Source organism: Triturus cristatus, chromosome 7 (assembly GCF_964204655.1).
Source record: "Triturus cristatus chromosome 7, aTriCri1.1, whole genome shotgun sequence".
Classification (NCBI taxonomy): domain Eukaryota; kingdom Metazoa; phylum Chordata; class Amphibia; order Caudata; family Salamandridae; genus Triturus; species Triturus cristatus.
Window position 1 is genome coordinate 1,446,979,260 of NC_140590.1, and position 20,784 is coordinate 1,447,000,043.

At 45.5% G+C, this 20,784-nt stretch overlaps 1 protein-coding gene across 1 annotated transcript in view; it reads left to right on the top strand.

Annotated features, from left to right (window-relative positions):
- The window catches only part of RPN2 (ribophorin II), a 139,093-nt gene extending 121,555 nt beyond the window's left edge, over positions 1-17,538 (top strand). The window contains exon 17 of the mRNA XM_085619188.1: positions 17,169-17,538. Within this exon, the coding sequence (XP_085475314.1) occupies positions 17,169-17,181 (13 nt within the window). The 3' untranslated portion in view covers positions 17,182-17,538. The remainder of the gene's footprint in view (positions 1-17,168) is intronic.
- The last annotated feature ends 3,246 nt before the right edge of the window (positions 17,539-20,784 follow it).

A 20,784-nucleotide genomic window follows, 5' to 3' on the forward strand; every position in this document is an offset into this window, starting at 1 on the left:
GGAAAAAGATGTCTAAAGGCATTAATAAAAAAGGCTAAATTAGATTTTGAAATTATAAAATTAAATCAGTCTTTTCTTATAACTCATGTATAAAACGAATAAAGTTGAAAACTATAATACTTGGAAGCTAGACAGTAGAGTTACTAAACTTGCTTAGTGTACTTGTGACAAATTGAGTTACTTCAACATTGAATCTTCCATAGATTGACAAACTTGAATCGTTCCCTGTTGTAAAGCTGGGAATTACTTGTTACTGTAAATAGTGTTGAAATGACCATATGCTCAACATCGATATTTGGTTTGTCGCACTTCCACCTCATTTGAAACAACCCAAATTTCAGGACATGCTGTGGAAGTGCTGTGTTCACTCCCCAAGAGGCCACCACAGCTCAGATTTCTACTGCACATCAGGAATTTCCAGAAGAGAGCTCTTCTCTCACCTCTATTTTGTATACATCATGACCCCTCCCGCCCCACCCTTTCATCTTTTCTGAACTTTTTTTCTTTTTAAAAAAAATATTTTTGTTGAGTACTGCAGATGATATATGCGTATACACAATCCAGAGCAATCATTTTGTTTACATTTTTAATGACAAGATAGCATTAGACATGCATGTATCCTGGGTCAAAGCATGTACTGAGTTGATCCACTCTACATTTAGTACACCATCATTATCAACATCAAGGTACAGTCTGTATTCTTGTATACTGAATAAAGACACAAATAAAATCGACAAGTCGCAGTATTCCTTTAAACCCCACCCAAGAGATCCCACCCCCAACAATACCCAAACTAAACAAATAACCTATGTGCCGCTACAAAGACAATAGACCCAGCAGATGATTTTGTACCTGGTGATTGTCAGGTCTGATACCACCGGGGAAGGGAGCACAGGGGTGGAGGGGAGGAAAGGGCCTCAGAAGGGGAAGAGCAGAGAAGGATGAAAGGGGCGGAGTAGGAGAGACAGGGAAGGAAAGGAAAGGAAGGCACGAGGGGAGAGTGAGTATAGGCAATATACCAATAGCAATCAGACAACTGCACCATGTTCCTGCACTGTGATCTGTGAGTCCTCCAACTCATCCCCAACGTCAGCCTTGAATAGCTCTACTAGGTGCGCCCAATCTAAAGAAATTGGCTGTTTTCGCAGCCCCCTATACTCTTCTCGTTGTAAAGTCTCCCTCTCGGCAACCGCCCACCTGACAACCTCCTCACGCCAATTGCCTGCACGGGGCGCTGAATTAGACTTCCAGCGCTGCGTAATCAGACGTTTGGCTAGCATCAAAGCTAAGCCTGCAAATCGACGCAACAATTTCGCCTTCCTGGGGAGGGGGAAGAGCCCCAGGAGACAGGCCTCAACTGTGTCCCATGGTGTGCGCTCTGTCAGTACTACCAGACTCTGGACAACCTCTGACCAAAACCCCCTCACTACCGGACAATACCATAGCATATGAATAAAATCAGCCTCTCGCGCCTTACACCTTGGACATACCGAGGACTCATTTGGGAACATCTTTCGTATCGTTGTCGGGGCAAGGTATGCTTTATGCAATATGAATAATTGAATCGTTTTTAAACGGCAATTACGAGAGACTAGCCGAGGGTGTTATAACATTTGGGCCCATTCTCTGTCGTCTAACTCCCGTCCTAATATCATGTCCCATTTCTGCCTGAGATGTGATAATGGAATATGTAAATGTTCCCTCAAGCCTCGATAGAGCCAGCGCACCAAGTGTCGGCCGTGCCCCATAAAGTGAAGCGATTTTAACAATTGAAAAGTTGTAGGCTCTCGCTGGTCTATAAACCAATAGTTCAGAATAAAGTGTACAATTGCAGCATGAGTGAGAAACAAGGTTCCAGGCACCGAATAAGTACATACAAACTCTTCGTGGTGCATCAGGTGGCCCTTCAAGAAGAAATCACCAACTGTCCCCACTCCCTCCTGTATCCACCCTCTTATTCGATTCATTGATATTATCTTACGCCTGGTTGGCAATCCACAGAGTGGGATGTTCGGGGCATACGGAAATGGCAGTTTTGCTAATATATGAGCTTGTTTCCAATAATGTAGTGCAACATACAGCAGATAAGGAGGGTCACGCAGCTTCTGTGCACCCGGGCATAACCATGATTGAAGGGTTCCTCGTTTTAAAACATCAGGGGAGTGCCCAATTTCAATTAAATTCTTACCCGCTAACCAATATGCCATCCACTGTAATTGTCCAACTATACAATACGTTTTAAAATTAGGTGCCCCCATACCCCTTGCAGCACTAGGTAGTTGCAACTTAGCCAACGCTAATCTGTGTCTGCCCGCCCCCCAAATCAAGGACGACAACAGAGTGTCAAGTGTTTTAAAAATCCAGGCCGGTAGGACAACCAGGAGGTTCACAAAATAATAAAGGAGTTGGGGCAACATAACCATTTTAGACAACGCCATGCGGCCCGCCACCGTCAATGGCAACGTATTCCAGAAGGTGATCTAGGAACGTAGCGAATTAATGGTGCACACTACATTACCATCTATGGTATCGACGTTTGATCGATATACGTTAATTCCCAAATATTTAAAGGCAACAGGTTAGACTCTGAATTGCATCTGACCAAATTGTAAATAGGGAGAAGTATAAGTATTCTAGAAGGAGAAGGCGACTGATTTAGAGGCGTTAAGACATAAGCCAGATATTTCCCCAAAACAAGAAAAGGCAGCGGCTATCGTGTGTTTATTGGCATCCAGATCTCGGAAATAGAATAACATATCATCAGCGTATAGTGATACAGAGTGTATCACTCCACGCAAGGGGATGCCATAAGGGACCATGACCTGACGCAGATAAGAGGTTCGAGGATCTTTCCTGAACCTTATCCAGCCCTAAAGTCAGCTTCCACAAACTGACTTGTTTTTAGGGGCTTGTAGATTTTTTTCCACTCTCTGGCCCTGGGCAACATTGTCAGTCATCAACTGCCATTATGACAGAAAAGGAAAAAGATCTCCCCAATTTGTGAACTGTTTGTGGACAAAATATCTATACGATGACCTGCACAATCTGTGCATTTATCACATTTATCCATGTCATAAAGCATCGCGCTGTGATATCTATAAGACTTTTATTCCCAAAGTTAGCTCTATCATCTGGAGAAAAATAAAGCTTCCTCTTCCAAATGAGATACTCCCTCTGTGGAGAATTTCTGAAAAGTGCTCCTTCAAGCACTTACTTGAATGCAGTACTAAAAACAGGAATCATGTGAAGCTTCCTCAGCTGGAGTTTACCTCCTAAGTGCCTGCTCCACCTCCTACATGGGAAAGACCAGCTCCTCAGAGCTTTAAAAAAGGGCGAGAAATAGCCTGCACATAAAATGGTGTGAGAATCCAGCTGTTCTTATGTCCTGACAGACGTCCTACTTAATCATTGTTGATGAGGATATTAACATTGATGACCGCTTCAAAAGTGTAGCATTGTTGGAGCGTCACTTTGTCAACATCCAAGGAAATCACTTTGATGGTAAGAGCCTCCTTTTTCAAAAACACCATTGATGGCCACATCCGTATCAGAAACGCCAACTAAATCACCCTCAACAACGTTTCCAGGAGCACTCTCATTATTAACAGCTACATAGATGACAACCACAACACTGATTTGCCTGTTCCAGCACTACCCTCTTCTCATGCACCCATGAAGATAATGTCCTGGACTCTAAGCTGGAAGTTGACGTCTGCAAACTAAAGCAGGTCTCTGGCATTGCCTTTAGTCTTTGCCAGCTAGGACGGCGCTATGTGCCTTAACACAAAGAAGGGGTTAACGAGGAGGGGTAATTTCTACAAGACTATGATGCTTATCAGCCCAGATAATCGTACCTGGAGTTCGCTGAAGAAGCTTTGACCAATGTGCCACTATAGTGATTCCCTAATAATGCAGGTACTGGTTGCCTTCACTTCATGTCTATGCTGCAGTAAGTGATATAGACTTTTCAAAAGCTGATTCCTCAGCAACTCTAGTCTCCACATGGTCCCCTGCCAGGACCCCAGGCCACCGCCATGTCAGATTGTTTTCATCCACCATCAAGCTCGGGCATTCAGGAATGTTGCTCAAAAACTGGCATGTTAACACTCTGCTTCTCCTTCTTTGTTTCAGCAATTCATCCTTTGACCTGAACAAAACAATGCTGCCGCAACAAAGTGTCTCGCTGTCTGTGACGTTAGGTCTTTGGATCCGATGGTTGGTGACTGCTTAACTTTGGTACACAACTACTTTGAGTTGCCATTGTCCTCGATAGATGCTCTAAACCGTCAAGTCAAACTACACACCGTGCAGGACAAGGACTACTTCCTAGTCCAGATTCTGCCTAAGACAGAGCGTGCACTGCATTACCTCCCCATGCTGAAGGTCCTCCACCATCAACATTAAGGAGGCGGTGAAGGCCAGGGTGATCACTCCCCGAGTAAAGAAGTCATATGAGCTTGCTCCCAGCAATCTAGTTAAAACAATCCTCTTCCTTTGCAGGCCTGCCTGCCTTACGGGTGTCGGGGTTTAGAGCGGAGGTGCAACAGCACTTCTTAAACTACCCTTGTGATGGGGAGCATCTGTTTAGCTATTAGGATGACCAGGTGCACGAAGAAAACAAAAAGGGCACTGTGCCATTACTAAAATCATGGGCCCCCAACAGTCCCCCTGTCTCAAATCTGCCTTTCGTAGGATCGGAGACCCCTGTATCAACCGCATCAACTGTCCTTTCATGGTCTCGCAGCTTAATGCCTTACAAATAGGAGCCTATGGGTAATATGGATGTGGGATGGTCAGAAGTGGCTCTGCGGGCAGGGCCTCCACTGCAAAACAGTGACTCCCTCTCCCTTCCCTAACACCCCACCCCCTCCCCCCCAACGGACGCCCTTTGCCATGCACTGCTTGTACCGTTCGGTGAATTTCAATGGTTTTGTTAGTTGCAAACGTTATGTTTTAACTGACATTTTCACCTGACTATAACGTCCCTTTAAAGTTTGTGTTTTATCAGTGAATTTCCAACGTTTTCTAATGTAAAGATATTATTACAATTCCCAACTATAACGTCACTTTAAGCTTTGTATGTATGGATGGGTTGGCGGGTGTGTGAGACGAGGATGGATGGATGGATTTTTGGTCAGCCCTCTACTGCCTTTGGTCTGTATGAGTCATTTACATTCTACTTCCATCCATGGCAACATGGGAAAATGGGTCAGTCCACTTTAGCCACAGGCTTTCTTGTCCTGTGAGTGGTGACATTTGTCTGATCACATGTTCATCGGCCTGAAAATGGATGTGGTTCATTGTCAGCTGGTTGGCCAGTCCTTTAATTTTCAATGGTATTTTGTACACATCCCCTTTAATTTCTTGCCCTCTTATCTATTCATTTTATTTTTTTAGAACATACTGCAGCTCCCCCGATTAGTGATAACAGGCCGCTTTCTTGCCATTCCTCTCAACTTCAGTACGCTGGCTACTGCTCCGCCAATGCCTCTTATTCTGGCAACCATCATGGAACTGGGTACTGTTCTCAGTGTATCATTGTTTTACCAAGCCAACACTTGAGTTTGTAACATGGTGGCCATGTTGTAACTTTAAAACAATGATACACTATGTGCAGTACCATTGAGAGAGGCTACTCGCTGCTCCGTTTCATTTCATAGTAGCCACATGCCCCCATGTTTAGGCAGCAGCGTGCTTTCTTTTCTCTACTTTTATTATTTTCATGTATCTTGTACATGTTGATTTTGCATGTTTTATTGTCTTGTGTAAGTGCATGAATGCAGGAATTATCAATAGGTGGATGACTAGGTCTACCAGTGCAAAGATGAGTGACAGAGTTATTGTGTATTGACTTATTGAGTACCTAAGCCCATCAGTGACTTAATAGACACTTTCATTTATAAACCAGAGTTATTGGCATTACCAGGACTTGTTACTATTACTTGCAATATGAGATCTGCAAACCTCTGATAGCAGGGTACATGACCAAAGAAACAATTTGAAGGAGTAAGGCTTTGTGACCACCTTCTCTGTCGCTCACTCAGATTACACGCTAACCTTGTTCTTCCTCGTATCCATATTCGTTTTTTTCTCGTGCATGAACAGTGTGTTGCTTAAAAGCATGTATCGAGAGCTCTGTCCTCTGCTTAAGTGTTCTGGTGAGACTTTCCTGTTTCCTTTTCTGAACTTGCCCTGTTGTGCTTCTCACTGTCATGTGATGCTTTTCTCTCGTCCTTTCCTTTTTGGCAGGATCGCAGCTGAACAGAGCAGTAGGTTGGCAAAGTATAGAACCCTCCGGTAAACAGGGTTTGCTATAGAGTGAGAAGCTCTTCAGGAAAGTAAGAGCATGTTTCACAACTTCGTGTCACCACTCACCGCAGTGACCCTCCATTATGCCCTCCTCATCCCTTCCATGTCCTTTTCCGCCATCATCATGTTTCCTCTGTTCCATTTCCAGTCGCCTAGTCCCCTCAGCCATACTAAGATTAACTATGTATCGACGCTTAATTTAGCGCACAGGAGTGCCTTGGTGCTGTGTGAGTTTTCAACAGTTCTGTCAATGTTTGTTATCTACACCCTCATCAATTCTACCCCCCCCCCCCCCAAAAAATGCTGTTAACGTGCTGAAAACTGAAAGCTTTTTGATTGCAGTGGTGCATACGCCAAGTCCGTACAACCTTGTGAAGGTGTAACATCAATTTACACTAATGTGCAAATTTTGTTTTATTTCATATGCCTAACTTTCGGTAGTCTTCCTTATTAAGTGTTTCTTTCATGATCCAAGGAATCCTGAAACGTTCATGTTTTATGAATTTAGAACAATGGCACTTTTTCCTAAGGCTTCTTCGCCCACTAGAAAGATCTCCTCAGGCCGCAGGGTTTTCACTACTCTCAAACAAGTTCTTTAAGTTGTGAACCTCTTGTCTTTGCACATGGCAGCCTTCACCACACCATTATCCAGCACTACCACAAGAAAAATAGCTCAAGAAAAAGCTAATGAAAAGCTGCAGTAAATGAATTTCCATTAAATGTGTTGGTCAGACTAGTGTAATTAGTTTTAATTCTGAAGTGTCTGAGACACAATCAAGTACAGTTCCATATTAGGACTAGCATCAGTCCCATTCACATGCATTCACGTACTCTGAAGTTGTTGTGTATCGTCAAAATCATAGTGAAGCCCTATCTGTGGGGATTTAGTGACTGAAATCAATCGCACTCCATCCTTGTTTACTCTTCATATGGAGTGTGTTGGGGCAAGTTTCTTGACTCGGGTGGAACACATCACATCATAACATGCTGTTAAAATGTTGAAGCTGATTGGTGGGTCAGATGCAAAAATAGATTGCTCACATTTTCCATGGATAAACGTATTCAGGAGAACTTGACATTTAGATGCCTCTGACTTGAAAAAATAAATTGCTTTGCCTTTTTCATGAATTACTAAACACTTGTTTTCTCTTCACTCGTGGTACTATCGCCTTGTATTTTCTTTTTTTTTCTTTAAGTCTTCCACTTGTTTCCTTCCAGTACCCATTGCAATGATCTTGAGCCCTGCTATAAACCGGCTCATCATCAGCCTTTAGGTAATCTCTTTTGAGACACACCCCATTCAGTATTAACCATGCACCAACCTCATACCCAGGTTCACTATTGAAGTGTTCGAGGCATGTGGGCTGCTGAATTCATATCTGTGCATAGATCGCCGCCTAGTGTTGGGTCCGGATGTTTGCACGTTGTTGTCCTGGAAGAGTCTTCGAAGTATCCTTGGATAGGTGACTCCTCCCCTGGACTACAGTGCGCATGGGCATCCTCTCCATCCTCAGATTGTTTTTTTCCGCCATTGGGTTTGGATGTGCTATCTTAGCTCAAGTTAGGAAACACTTTGTCGAGGCCAAAAGGCCTTTAGTTCGCGTCGGTACTGTTTTCTCGATCGGTTTCGATACTACCTTTGTTAGTTTACTAACTTTCAGTGCCGACTTTTTTCGCATCTTACCTGCCCGTCGACGACATCGACGATGGAATCGAGGACACCATTCAAGAGGTGTCCGGTATGCAATGCGAAATATCCCCACATCGACGTCCATCCGGTGTGCAACAAATGCCTTTCGCCGGATCACGACGAATCTACATGCATGGCCTGTGCCCGGTTCCGTTCCAAGAAGACTCTACGGAATCGACGAGCGGCGAGACTCGAAGCGCAGCACGCGGCACCGGCCCTGGCAGACATCTTCAACGAGACCGAAGATGTCGAAGAATTGGAGACCCTACCCTCCAGTCCCGTTTCCGAACACGACTCCGGATCGGACGACGTCGACGAATCACTCTTTCGCAGAGATGAAGACGACACCGAGGTAGGAGACTACGATGAGGCCTTAGGGGCCGAAGAGAGTAGCTCCAATGACGAGCAAGGCCTACCCGTTCAGACCGAAGAAAGCCCAGTGCCACAGTCTATGGCTCCGGTCGAGGGATCGCCTTCGGGCCTTACCCGAGACCTATCCCGCAGTTCTTCGGCCCCGCCCTCGGGCCCGGCCTCGGACATTCAGCGGCAGCCATTATTACCTAAACCGGCTGGTTTCCCTTCTACCAAACCGAAACCGAAAGCTGCACCGGTTCAATTGAAACCGAAACCAAAAGTGGCGCTGGTCGGATCGAGGCCTTCCACGCCTTCGACGCCAGCGAAACGCGTCGGCACCGACCGCACCAAGCGAGACTTCGGTGCCGAACTTGAAGCGGCCGACGTCGGAGTCGACATACGGAAAAAGGCCTTCGGTGCCAACAAACCTGCTCGGCTCCCGGCGCCGACGCCATCGACTCCGACACCAAAGGTCACACTGCCTGCTGCGTCTCATATCGCTTCCACGGCAACACCAAAGACTCATGCATCGAAGACGTCGACGGCCATTCCCGCCCCTCGACTCGATGACCCACCGGCGCCGAAAAAGTCCACGGCCGCCTCTACACACTTGGTCGGCGCTTAAGCCTCAAGGGCGCTCCAAGTGCGACCCGTTGCAGCACAAAGCAGCAAAACCAAAACAGTCCTCCAGACGTCGGGCTCCGGCCCAATAAAAGCTCCAGCAGCCTCTTCGGCGCCAGCCAACATTACTTTTGGCCTGCCTCCATCCACGGCCCCGAAAATGTTCCAACTCAGGACACGGGTCACCCACACCACAATTACACCTGCTGAGACGTCTCCGTCACATTTCATCGACGCCAACACCGGCAGGATGGTTATCCACGAAAGGAGGATAACTTCGGAGCCACCTTTTGGACCCTTTCCGGATCCCACTAAAAAGAAAGCTGCCTGTGGACTCGGAACCTGTCCTTTGCGAATCTTTCAACTCGCCCTACCAGGATCCACAATCATTCTCTCCCACACACTCCTACACGGATGCGTTGGAGGACTACATGGGTGACCAAGTCCCCTACCACGGAGACATAGACCCTGATGACCAACAGGACCCTGATCACACTTGGGGCGACCCTGTAGACCCGGGTGCACCTCTTGACGCACAGGACCCACAACTCTATGGGGCGAAAACATCTCCCACAGAGGACACTGCAGCGTTCAACGCTCTTATTGAACGTGCTGCGAATAATCATGGAGTGCAGCTTCACTCTGACACCGTCGAGGACGACTTTCTTATAGACACCTTCGCATCCTCAGAAAGGCATGTAAAAACTCTGCCCATGTTGAAAGGAGTCCTCAAACCAACCAAGGACATCTTCAAAGAACCCACCAGGGCACGGGTGTTAAACCCCAGGATCGATAAGAAATACAGATCGGCGCCTGGGGACCCTACTTACATCAGAGGCCAATTACCACTAGACTCCATTGTCGTAGCGAATGCTCGCAAGAGGGCACACTCGCAAACGACAGGTGACGCTCCTCCCCCGGACAAAGAGTCCAAGGTGTTAGAGACCTCTGGCAAGCGAGTTGCCGCCCAGGCTGCCAACATATGGCGCATAGCCAACACTCAAGCGCTCCTCGCTCGCTACGATAGAGCGCACTATGACACATTGGAGCAACTACTCCAACATCTCCCTGACCCGTTCAAAGAAGGTGCAGAAATTCTTATCAGAGAGGGACAGCTACTCACAAATGCTTCCATCAAGTGTGCACTAGATGCTGCAGACACAGCTGCCAGGGCCATAAACACAAGCGTCATGCTGCGACGACATGCCTGGTTGCGAATCTCCGGATTCAAACCTGAGGTGCAAAATAATATACTCAACCAACCTGTCAACCCCGACTATTTATTCGGGCCGGAGGTTGACACCGCCCTTGAGAAAATAAAAAAGGACACGGACACTGCAAAGTCCATGGGGGCTCTCCAGACTCAGTCCTTTCGGAGCAGCTCTTTTCGTCGCCCCGGAAACAGAGGAGCAGGTAGAGGACAGGGGTCACAGCAGACATACAACAAAGGCAATACCCAAACCACCTACGATAAAAACACCCGGGGTGGATATCGTGGCTCCAGTACAAAGGGCAGAGGACGCGGCTACGGCAACACCAGGTCCTCCCCCAAGAACAAGCAGTGACGCCCTCTCCCTTCCTCCCGACCACATAACACCTGTCGGGGGAAGGCTACAAAGGTTCCTGTCCACGTGGAACTCCATCACCACGGACAGGTGGGTCAAAGATATTGTCAAATACGGTTACTGTCTAGAGCTAACCTCCACTCCACCCACAATACCTCCAAGAAACCGTCCTATGTCCTCAGAGCACTTAACGCTCTTACAGCAAGAGGTGCAAAGTATGCTTCTAAAAGGCGCTATAGAGGTCGTACCCGTCCACGAGCAGGGTACGGGAGTGTACTCCCTCTACTTTTTAATACCGAAAAAGGACGGGTCACTCAGACCTATACTAGACCTAAGACCCCTGAACCGGTACATTCTTTCCGAGCACTTTCACATGCTCACTCTCCAGCAAGTCCTTCCGCTTCTCAAGCAGGTTGACTTCCTGGCCACACTGGACCTCAAGGCTGCGTATTTCCACATACCCATTCACCCCTCACACAAAAAATACCTCAGGTTCACTGTTCAGGGACAGCACTATCAATTCAAAGTCCTGCCCTTCGGCGTGACGACAGCACCCAGGGTTTTCACAAAGTGCCTAGCTACTGTGGCGGCACATCTACGGAGGCAGCACATACACGTCTACCCCTACCTGGACGACTGGCTCGTCAAGCGAAGTCAGCCCAGCAATGTGCCAACCACATGTCCCGCACCATTCACCTCCTTCACAGTCTGGGATTCTCACTAAATTACCCAAAATCCCATCTCCAGCCCGCACACGTACAACAGTACCTGGGTGCGACTATAGACACTCTGGCGGCCACAGCTCAGCCAAATTTAGTGAGGATCAACAGCATGCAAATGCTGATTTCCAAGTTCAAACCCCAACACTCCCTTCCTGCGCGAGTGTTCATGCAGTTGATAGGCATGATGGCCTCCTGCATTTTCATAGTCCCGCACGCGAGATTTAATATGCGCCCGCTTCAGGAGTGCTTAGCACGTCAGTGGAATCAGGCTCAAGGACAGTTGAAAGACCTAGTGTTGGTGAGCGGTCGGGCATACAACTCTCTGCATTGGTGGAATCCACAAAACCTTTGCAAGGGCCGACCGTTCCAAGAGCCTGTTCCACAGATAATACTGACAGCGGACGCGTCTCTCCAGGGATGGGGAGCTCATGTACTCCACTACACAGTGCAGGGACTATGGACAACACAACAGAAGAAGATGCACATCAACCTTCTGGAACTGATGGCAATCTTCCTAGCTATGAAAGCATTCAAAGTACATCTGTGCAACAAGGTCGTGTTGATCCGGACGGACAACATGACCGCAATGTACTACATACAGAAACAGGGAGGAACGCACTCTCCACAGTTGTCTCATCTGGCTCAGAGCATGTGGAAGTGGGCCATTCAGAGGAACATGTTCCTCATGGCGGAACACCTCCCCGGCAAGGACAACCAGATGGCGGATCTGCTCAGCAGACACAGCCACCAGATGCACGAGTGGGAGTTACACCCATCAGTACTCCAGCCGTACTTCCAGCAGTGGGGTCATCCAGAGATAGACCTGTTCGCCACAAGCGAAAACGCAAAATGCCAAAGCTTTGCCGCCAGGTTCCCACATCCGCAGTCGCAGGGCAATGCGATATGGATGAACTGGTCCGGCAGATTTGCGTACGCTTTTCCCCCAGCGCCGTTGATACCGCTGGTGGCTCGCAAACTCAGACAACACTCCCTGACACTCGTCCTAGTTGCTCCTACGTGGGCACGCCAGCCATGGTACACCACCTTCCTCGAACTTTCCGTGGTGCCGCATCAAAGGCTGCGGATCAAACCCGCGCATTTGACGCAGAACCATGGAGAGATTCAGCACCCAGATCCGCAACAGCTGAACCTGGCAATCTGGCTCCTGAAGTCCTAGAGTTTGGCTACCTCAACCTGCCACCTGACTGTATGGACATCATCAAGGAGGCCAGGAGACCCACTACAAGAGCTTGCTATGCAGCCAAATGGAAAAGGTTCGTCATTTATTGCGGTAATAATGACATTAACCCGCTGGACGCATCCATCCAAAACATCATTTGTTACCTCTTACACCTATACCGATGCAATCTGGCGTACACCTCTATACGTGTCCATTTGACCGCAATATCAGCCTATCTGCAAACCAGGCAGCACCTCTCACTATTCAGAGTGCCTGCCATCAAAGCATTCTTGGAAGGACTCAAACGAGTCATTCCACCAAGCCACCCAACGGCTCCAATGTGGAACCTCAACCTGGTCCTCACACGCCTGATGGGTCCACCCTTTGAACCTCTCCACTCATGCGAGATTCAATTCCTCACCTGGAAAGTAGCTTTCCTGGTAGCGATCACTTCTTTAAGAAGAGTTAGTGAACTCCAGGCACTAACAGTTCAAGAGCCATTTATACAGGTTCACGCCAACAGGGTCGTACTACGTACCAACCCCAAATTCATGCCCAAGGTAATATCGCAGTTCCACATGAATCAAACCATTGAACTGCCCGTTTTCTTCCAAAACCCACAAACTGTCGCGGAAAGGGCACTCCACACACTAGATTTCAAAAGGGCCCTCATGTATTACATCGACAGGACTAAACCCTTTAGGAAGACAAAACAACTGTTCGTTGCCTTTGCCCCACACCACAAAGGTAACGCCATCTCCAAAGCAGGGACAGCCAGATGGATAGTTAAGTGTATCCAAATTTGTTATCAAAAGGCAAAACGCACATTAATTATTCCCCCACGAGCCCACTCAACACGTAAGTTAGGGGCCTCCATGGCTTTTCTAGGAAATATTCCCCTGCATGATATATGTAGAGCAGCCACCTGGTCCACTACACACACATTTACCAAACACTATTGTGTAGATGTGCAATCAAAACAGCAGGCAGCTGTAGGACAGGCTGTTCTCAAAACCATTTTTCAGACCGCTGCAGCTGGCACTGGTAGCCGCCGCTAATAGAGGGCACTGCTATATATTCTATGCACAGATATGAATTCAGCAGCCCACATGCCTCGAACTGAATATGCTACTTGCCAGTATGCATCTGTTCTTGGCATGTAGGGCTGCTGACATTCATATCGCCCTCCCTCCTCCCCGGCGCCTGTAGCAGCTGCAGCTCTCAGAATTACTGTAAGCATGGTCATCACTTTCTGTATCTACTCCATCACTGCCACAATGGCGAAAAACAATCTGAGGATGGAGAGGATGCCCATGCGCACTGTAGTCCAGGGGAGGAGTCACCTATCCAAGGATACTTCGAAGACTCTTCCAGGACAACAACGTGCAAACATCCGGACCCAACACTAGGCGGCGATCTATGCACAGATATGAATGTCAGCAGCCCTACATGCCAAGAACAGATGCATACTGGTAAGTAGCATATTCAATTCTCTGATATGCTTCACCTATGCTCATCATATGCATGGTTTGTAAGCGCCTATGTTCGTAGACAGAATATATCTGCAAATCCGTCAGTAACTCTAGAATATGATATTGGGGAAAAATAAACCTGTGAAGAAATTATCACTGAGTAGTGTGCATCCATTGTAGCATTGTCTATCTAGCACTACATTACAGCAAACATGTGACATTCCATGTTTGATCTCTCGGGTTAAATAAAGCTATTTAAACATAGGGTTGAAAGGTGGTGGCTTATTCCACCCCAGTTATCAATGCTCTACCACGCTTTTCTTGATGCTACAACATTGCTGCAGTAACCCCCCACCCTCTTAGCGCCTTGAGACCCTAACGGGTGAGTAATGCGCTTTACCAACCGCTGAATGATTGATTGAACATTAAGGAAATTGAGAAAACACAACTCTACTTTTGCCAGCTAACTACATAACTTTCAGATCTCTTCATTTTTGGTGTGTTGTAACACTCTGCATACTGTTATATTATTATACTGCAAATCTGCATTACAGGGTAGAACTACTCGTATAACTAGTTTGATGGTTTCCATCACAGAGAAAATGAATGTACATATATTCTTATCAAACACTTGAGCCTGTTGACAAAGCAGTACCAGATCACTTTGTGTGTGTTATTCCACTTATATTGTGTAACATATTTTCGTACCATAACCCCCCTTCCTATGAGAAGCCAATCTGTGCTTTAACACACCCCAGAGTTGCTAGGTGTATGGAGTTAAGCACTCTTACTGTCTGATCATATGGACAATAATTCTGCTGTAAGACAACTAAGCCAATTGCCACTCTGTACCAGTCAGTATTAATTTGCTTGCCTTTGCAGTTTAGGATCTAATAGTGCTTTTTGTGTTTTATTATAGAACCACTTAAGTACATTTTTGATTTTCTTGGGAGAATGCCCCTGCTTTATACAATACAGTTAGTGTGAGCCTCTCCTTAGTTACTGCTTGAGGTTTTAGTCTCATGAATTTGGATTTTTGCAGGAAAGATCAACAGGCAAGCAGGCTTCTTCGAGGAGTTTTATTTGCTTTTTCACAAAGGTAACAGTTTCTACCGGTGAGATCAAGCAATGATATCAACAGACTAAAACAGATCAAATATTTTTTTTTTTTAAATGGTATAAACCCAACAAGAGCACTATACAGCAGTGTGCCCATCCAACGGGATGCTTGACTGATCCTGAACTGTAAAGTCTGCATTAGTGGTCCCTTTATGAGTGCTTTCCCAGGCGCCCTAAATATCCTAGACCAGATGTTGGCCAAAACAGTATAATTTCGTTTTATCTTCTGTTGATATCAGTGCTTCAAGATACAAGACTGAGAAGTATGTACAGTAAATAAGAAATAGTGATTACAGGAAACTCCACCCACACAGCCCTTAAATCTTGAATAGTTGCACTGTCACTGCAGCACTGACTTGGGAAGAGCGTGCGATACTCATTACTTAGCAGTTCCTCGGTTCAGTATCTCAGTCCATCTACTCAGTTGTTGTGTGGAATAAACCATCTATTGGTATTAATTTGTCAGGCAGATAACCTACTAATGGGGCATACTCATGAACTTGTAAAATATCGTGTGAAGTGGATAATAGAAAGTAAATTCCAAATATTTTAGTTGAATTAAAATTTGCCGCCCAACACATTTTATGAAAGGAGGCGTGTTAGGCCGATGAAAGCCTAGCGCTCCAAATATTACTGTCAACATGATTGCGGTCAAAGCCAGTGTCCCATTGCCAGAATGAGATTATTACTAAGAATGCTCTTTGTTTAGAGCAGAATAAACATTTTAATTGAAACTTTTCCCTGCCTGCTGCTGTTGTCAATCTTGTGTCCCCCCTTAAAGAGGTTTACCTATTCACATCGCACATTGAACTGCAGCTCAGGACCTCTCCACCCCTTTGGCTCTGGATTGGGCAATACAGTGAAGATTGTTATACTGCAAATAGTGCAGTGTTAAATGTTTAATGCCACTACTATTTAACATTTACTACAAATGGGTTCAAAGCCGGACAGCAGGAAATAACCTAAGCATGTGAATTTTTGGAAGATGGCAATGCTTACGAACTGTAGCTACAGGAATGTAACTTTTTCTGCATTGTAATTAATGGATACAATATAGCTTATGCAAAAGACACCAGCATTATAATATTACCTTACACCGGAAGTATTCTTCCTCTAAAAGGCTATTTACTTTTTTCTTGCTATCCATAAGGCATTGTCTGTATTTTAATATAGTCTAAATCATCCTTTGACAGTGTGAATAGACAAACCATCCGTATTTACACTTTAGTCCATGCATGTGTCATCAATGAATAGTGTTGTCCGCTCAGTAAAGAGCATGTTTGTGTTCAGTCGCCAATCTTTGCGATAAAAGATGCTTGGTGGATATCGCTTCCAATAGACCAGGTATGTAAAGGATTGGCACGTTCGTGCAGAGTATGCATCTCTCGCTTACGCCACCAAAACAGTCTATTCTAAAACAACCATTCCCACCTCTGCTCTTATGAAAAATACTCCAGTTTTGTCATTGGAACTTAGAATCAATTTCGTCACAGGGACTAGAATAACCCATAATTTTAATCAATCAACACACTACAGATTTTTTCTTATCAAAACGCTTTACCCCACTGTGTTTGAGAGTTTGAAACTTTCTTATTGAATCTTGTTTGGAATTTTAGGAAGGTCATGTGCTCTGTTTAACATTGGACTGATGGTTGAGGACAAATATGGAAGTAGTGTCCGCTATTCCTTGACGGTGCTAAAAAGGGAATTTTCTGGCTTCTAAAGCTCCAGCCACCCATTACTCTACATTTGCCTACCCAGATATCGTGACATCCATGTTTTGGAAATATACATGAAACCATTACTGATTAAATATATTGGTTTGCGATCATGTAAATTACCACTTGATCAGTGGTAGAAGACTCTTTATTCTACCAGATAAAAGAGTGTACGCCATTCTTCCGATTAATATTCATGTATGTTTTGCAAACAGAATTCCTAAAACCATGTTTAAAATGCTGTGCAACCTCATAATGGAATGCAACCAATGAAAGTCATTTAGTAAAAATATTTTGGGTGAGCTACAGCTCTCCAGGAAGGAAGAGATGTGTCTTCCTTTCTGCATATATAGGGCTTTTTAGCTGGCTGTTTGGAATTAAAGAGGAATTTATCTGTTTGCTTATTCATTTATTTCAGATCTGGAAAATGAAACTAAGAAGGAGGAACAAAATGGCAAACACATTTAATTTGATCTTCTAAGAAGAGGTGCCAGAAGACATTTCTAAGACCCAAAGAAAGTCTGTTTTTAAGTGGCTTGCGGTTGCATTTTTACACTTGTTGCTGCACTGATGTCTAGCCCAGAAGCTGCCCGTGATTCAGCCACGTGAAATTATTTTTGAATTGTGTTTCCTTTACCTCTACCCAGGATGGTTGTGTGATTAAGTGAATTTTTGTAATATTTTGAACAAGGGATAAGGAACAGTGGTGGATTGTCTTTCAGTTTACAATTTGTAATTCTGAACGTTGTTCTTTTGTTTTTTGGAATAAAGTGAAAGGTGAGATGGAATTGTCCTTGCAGTGTTTTGTTGTTAATCTGGGCTGTTTGCCTTTCTTGGCAAAACGGTTACAGGCAAGATTTCAAAGTTGATGAATGAGAGAGGCGAATGAGAGCAAACTGGAATGTATCACTTGTATTACTTGAAAAATGCACCGTTTTACATAAAATAAATGTTTTCTGTGATGCTGCTTATTTTTTTATTCATTAGATTCCTTGTTTGGCTTTTCTTAAAGCAAAGTGTCAGAGCCGGTGCCCATAGTTTTCACAGTTATGAGCTCTCTCCTTGCAGCCTTACATAGGAAGTTATTCTGTATCTCCGAACATATGATGTCCCTAGATTCGTGTCCTCCAGTTAGGTTTATTTTTTTTCTGAACTATACTAATAGTATTTTCTGAGGTGGAACATGTGATAAATGTAATCTTCAGTTGAGGTATCTTTATTGACCGTCATGGCGGTTTTAGGTAGTTCTGAATCCCAGAATATTCACAACATATATTCTTAATGTTTTTTAAAGATGCATTGTTTAACTATAAAAATACACTATGGACTATCTGATGGCCCTGTTTGAGAAAATCAATTTGTTTTTCCCTTTAAAAATTGAAAATATATTTAATAATACAGTAATGAAAAACTAGGTGTTTGACAATAACATTTATTAATGGAAAAGAAATTGTGAAGGGTGCATCTTCCTGCAGATTCTTCACCTTCATTTTCCCTCCAAGCTTCAGGCTGGGCCAGAAAAACTACTGTGCCTTCAGCGCAACGCCAGAGGTTTTTTTCAGCAGCAGTGGCCATGCTACTTTCAGTTTCTTTTTTATCTGCTTCATCAACTAGGGCCCAGAACTTTTTAGGATAGCTCAGAACTTCAGAAGCAACTAGGGCACATGTGTGCAATAGTTTCAGGGTTTAATTCTTGTTGCAGATGCAGGAAGATGTCATGTGAGTTCGAAAGGGACATCTGCTAGTGGTGTCTGGGATTGAACCACCACATCTGTGCCTGCGATTCTTGTGCCTCCTGGCACCCGAAGGCTATCAGGAAGTGGGATGCCAAGCTTGTTTCTGGTTAAGGCATGTAGGAAGACACCCAAGCTCTCTCCTTCTGCCACAGGTAAGTCACCTGTCAATGAATGGCCTTCCAATGAGTCACACTTTAGTGTGCAAATGTTTCAGATCCAAGCCCTTTTTGGAGTCTTGGTCCATTCTTCAAATCCAAACTCTTCCTAATCATTGAACAAGATCCGGCATTGACAAAGAGCGGAGTTTCCGAATCTGTTGACTGACCATACACAGGTCGAAGCTTACTGGCTGGCTATGCTGGATCTGTTCTGTATGGCTCTTGTATTTTCTAGAACACCTCCCAAGAGAGAGCACATTCCTGGTCGCTTGCTGACCCGGTGGTTCCAACACTTGCCTCCCATAATGATGCTGACCACAGAGCTGTTGAAGCTCTCAAAGATGTCCTGTTGGAGGAAAGTGATCATGCAGCAAGATAGAAAGTTAAATTGAACTTCATGGATGATCTTCTGTCAGAGTACCTCAATACGGGCCAGTAATGCGCCTGGATGGAGTTGTTGTTTTGCCCTGATAGCCTTGCGATTCCTAATAAGGATTATGGCCAGATAGAGTATGATTATTTCATGCCGATTACCTCCTTCTCTCATTATAATAATAATAATAATGGCAGCTTACATCTAGGGTTGTAAAATGTAGGTGGCTTGCACATATATCAGAATAGACATGCCGCATCTCTCTGGTTCTGCTTCAGGCAGACATTTTTTCATTTTCAACTGTGTAGTTCAAAAAGCAGCTGAAGCCTTTGAACTGAATTTGTCCTCTGTGAAGCTGAAATGTAACAATTTAACAGATCTTGCACCCCTCCTTCTCAGTGATGGCCCGTTGTGGCTACTAGGGAGAAACCCTTATCAGCCTCGTCAATTGGTTAGCATTAGTTGGCTTTATACCCATTCGTGTGTGCTAGTTTCTTTTTTGATGGCTTGCCTTGTACTACTTGTGTTTGTCTCTCCCCTGAGCCATTCATTGCCTTTTTTCCATGTACTCCATGTTGGTCTCGGCCTCCTGTGCATCTTTCCATCTCCTACCACCAGCCGGCTTCCTGTTGAGTTTCATTCCCCTTGCATGTTCCCCTCTCTTGCTTCTCCATTGCCCCTGGGATCCTTTTTATATCTTGTTTTTAGTTGGAGCCTTAAGCAGCGCGCATGCGCTGCTTGCGAGACTTTTAGTAAGGGGCTTCAGAAAGCTCACCAAGCGCACCACAGGCTCGTGCACGTTTTTTTTTTTTTTATCACAGGCTATTGGGCTTTGCGTGTGTCTTTCTAAGAAAGACAGCATGCAATTGGGCAATGGCGGGTGCATGTCCCCCCTTTGCTCCGTCCGCGGCCTATTGCTTGCGGTTATCCGCATGGGCCACATCTGTTTACAATTATCGTGCACAGATGCGTGCACGATCATGCAAAACAAATGTCTCGCTGTGACGCGCGCGCAGCACACGCGTGCTTGTCATTCTTTCCTCTTTCTGTTTGCTAAACGTTTTGACAGAAGTACCCTACGCTGGCAGCTATTGACTAAAAGGGGTGGTTGGCAGCTCGCCATGATGGATGGGCTCATTTTCCGCCCGGCAGCAAGTCTCGCTGAAGCATCCGTGTCATTTGTAATGTCAGCCAACAAAATGTAATCAAACATTCCAGCAGTTTAATCACGAAGGGCTGCTCATTTTTAATTCTCGCCTCAAATGGGGGTGCGGCGACGAGTAGGCAGGGGCAGAAGAGGGTGGTCTAATAGCTGTAATCGACACCTCAGTCAAAAGCGTGCATGTAATTGTTGCTGTGCCTAGTGAGGGCATCTGATGTCTTTCGCATCTCCCCCTCCTACGTGCTCTTTCGGGCTCCCCTCCCACCTTCGGCTGTGTTTGCTTATCCACCCATGGCTCGGGCCCATTCTGATTCCCCCGTGCCCGTGTTTGCTCATCCTCCGACCTCACCCTCCCTGCTGTCTTCCTGCTATTCCTCTTGTGTTTGCTGAGGACTCACCTCCCTTCCCGTGTTCGATGCCTTCCAAGGGATGTGGTTATCAGCCTTGCTTCCTGCTGCTGGCTGTCTCTAACACGCGCCATTACAGAGGTCATCATCAGCGTCACAGGCAGTAAGTCATGGTTGATGTTACCACTCTTTACGCTTCTCAGGGCAGAACTTGACATACATCGAAACGGACATAAAGGCAGTTCTTGGTTCATCTTG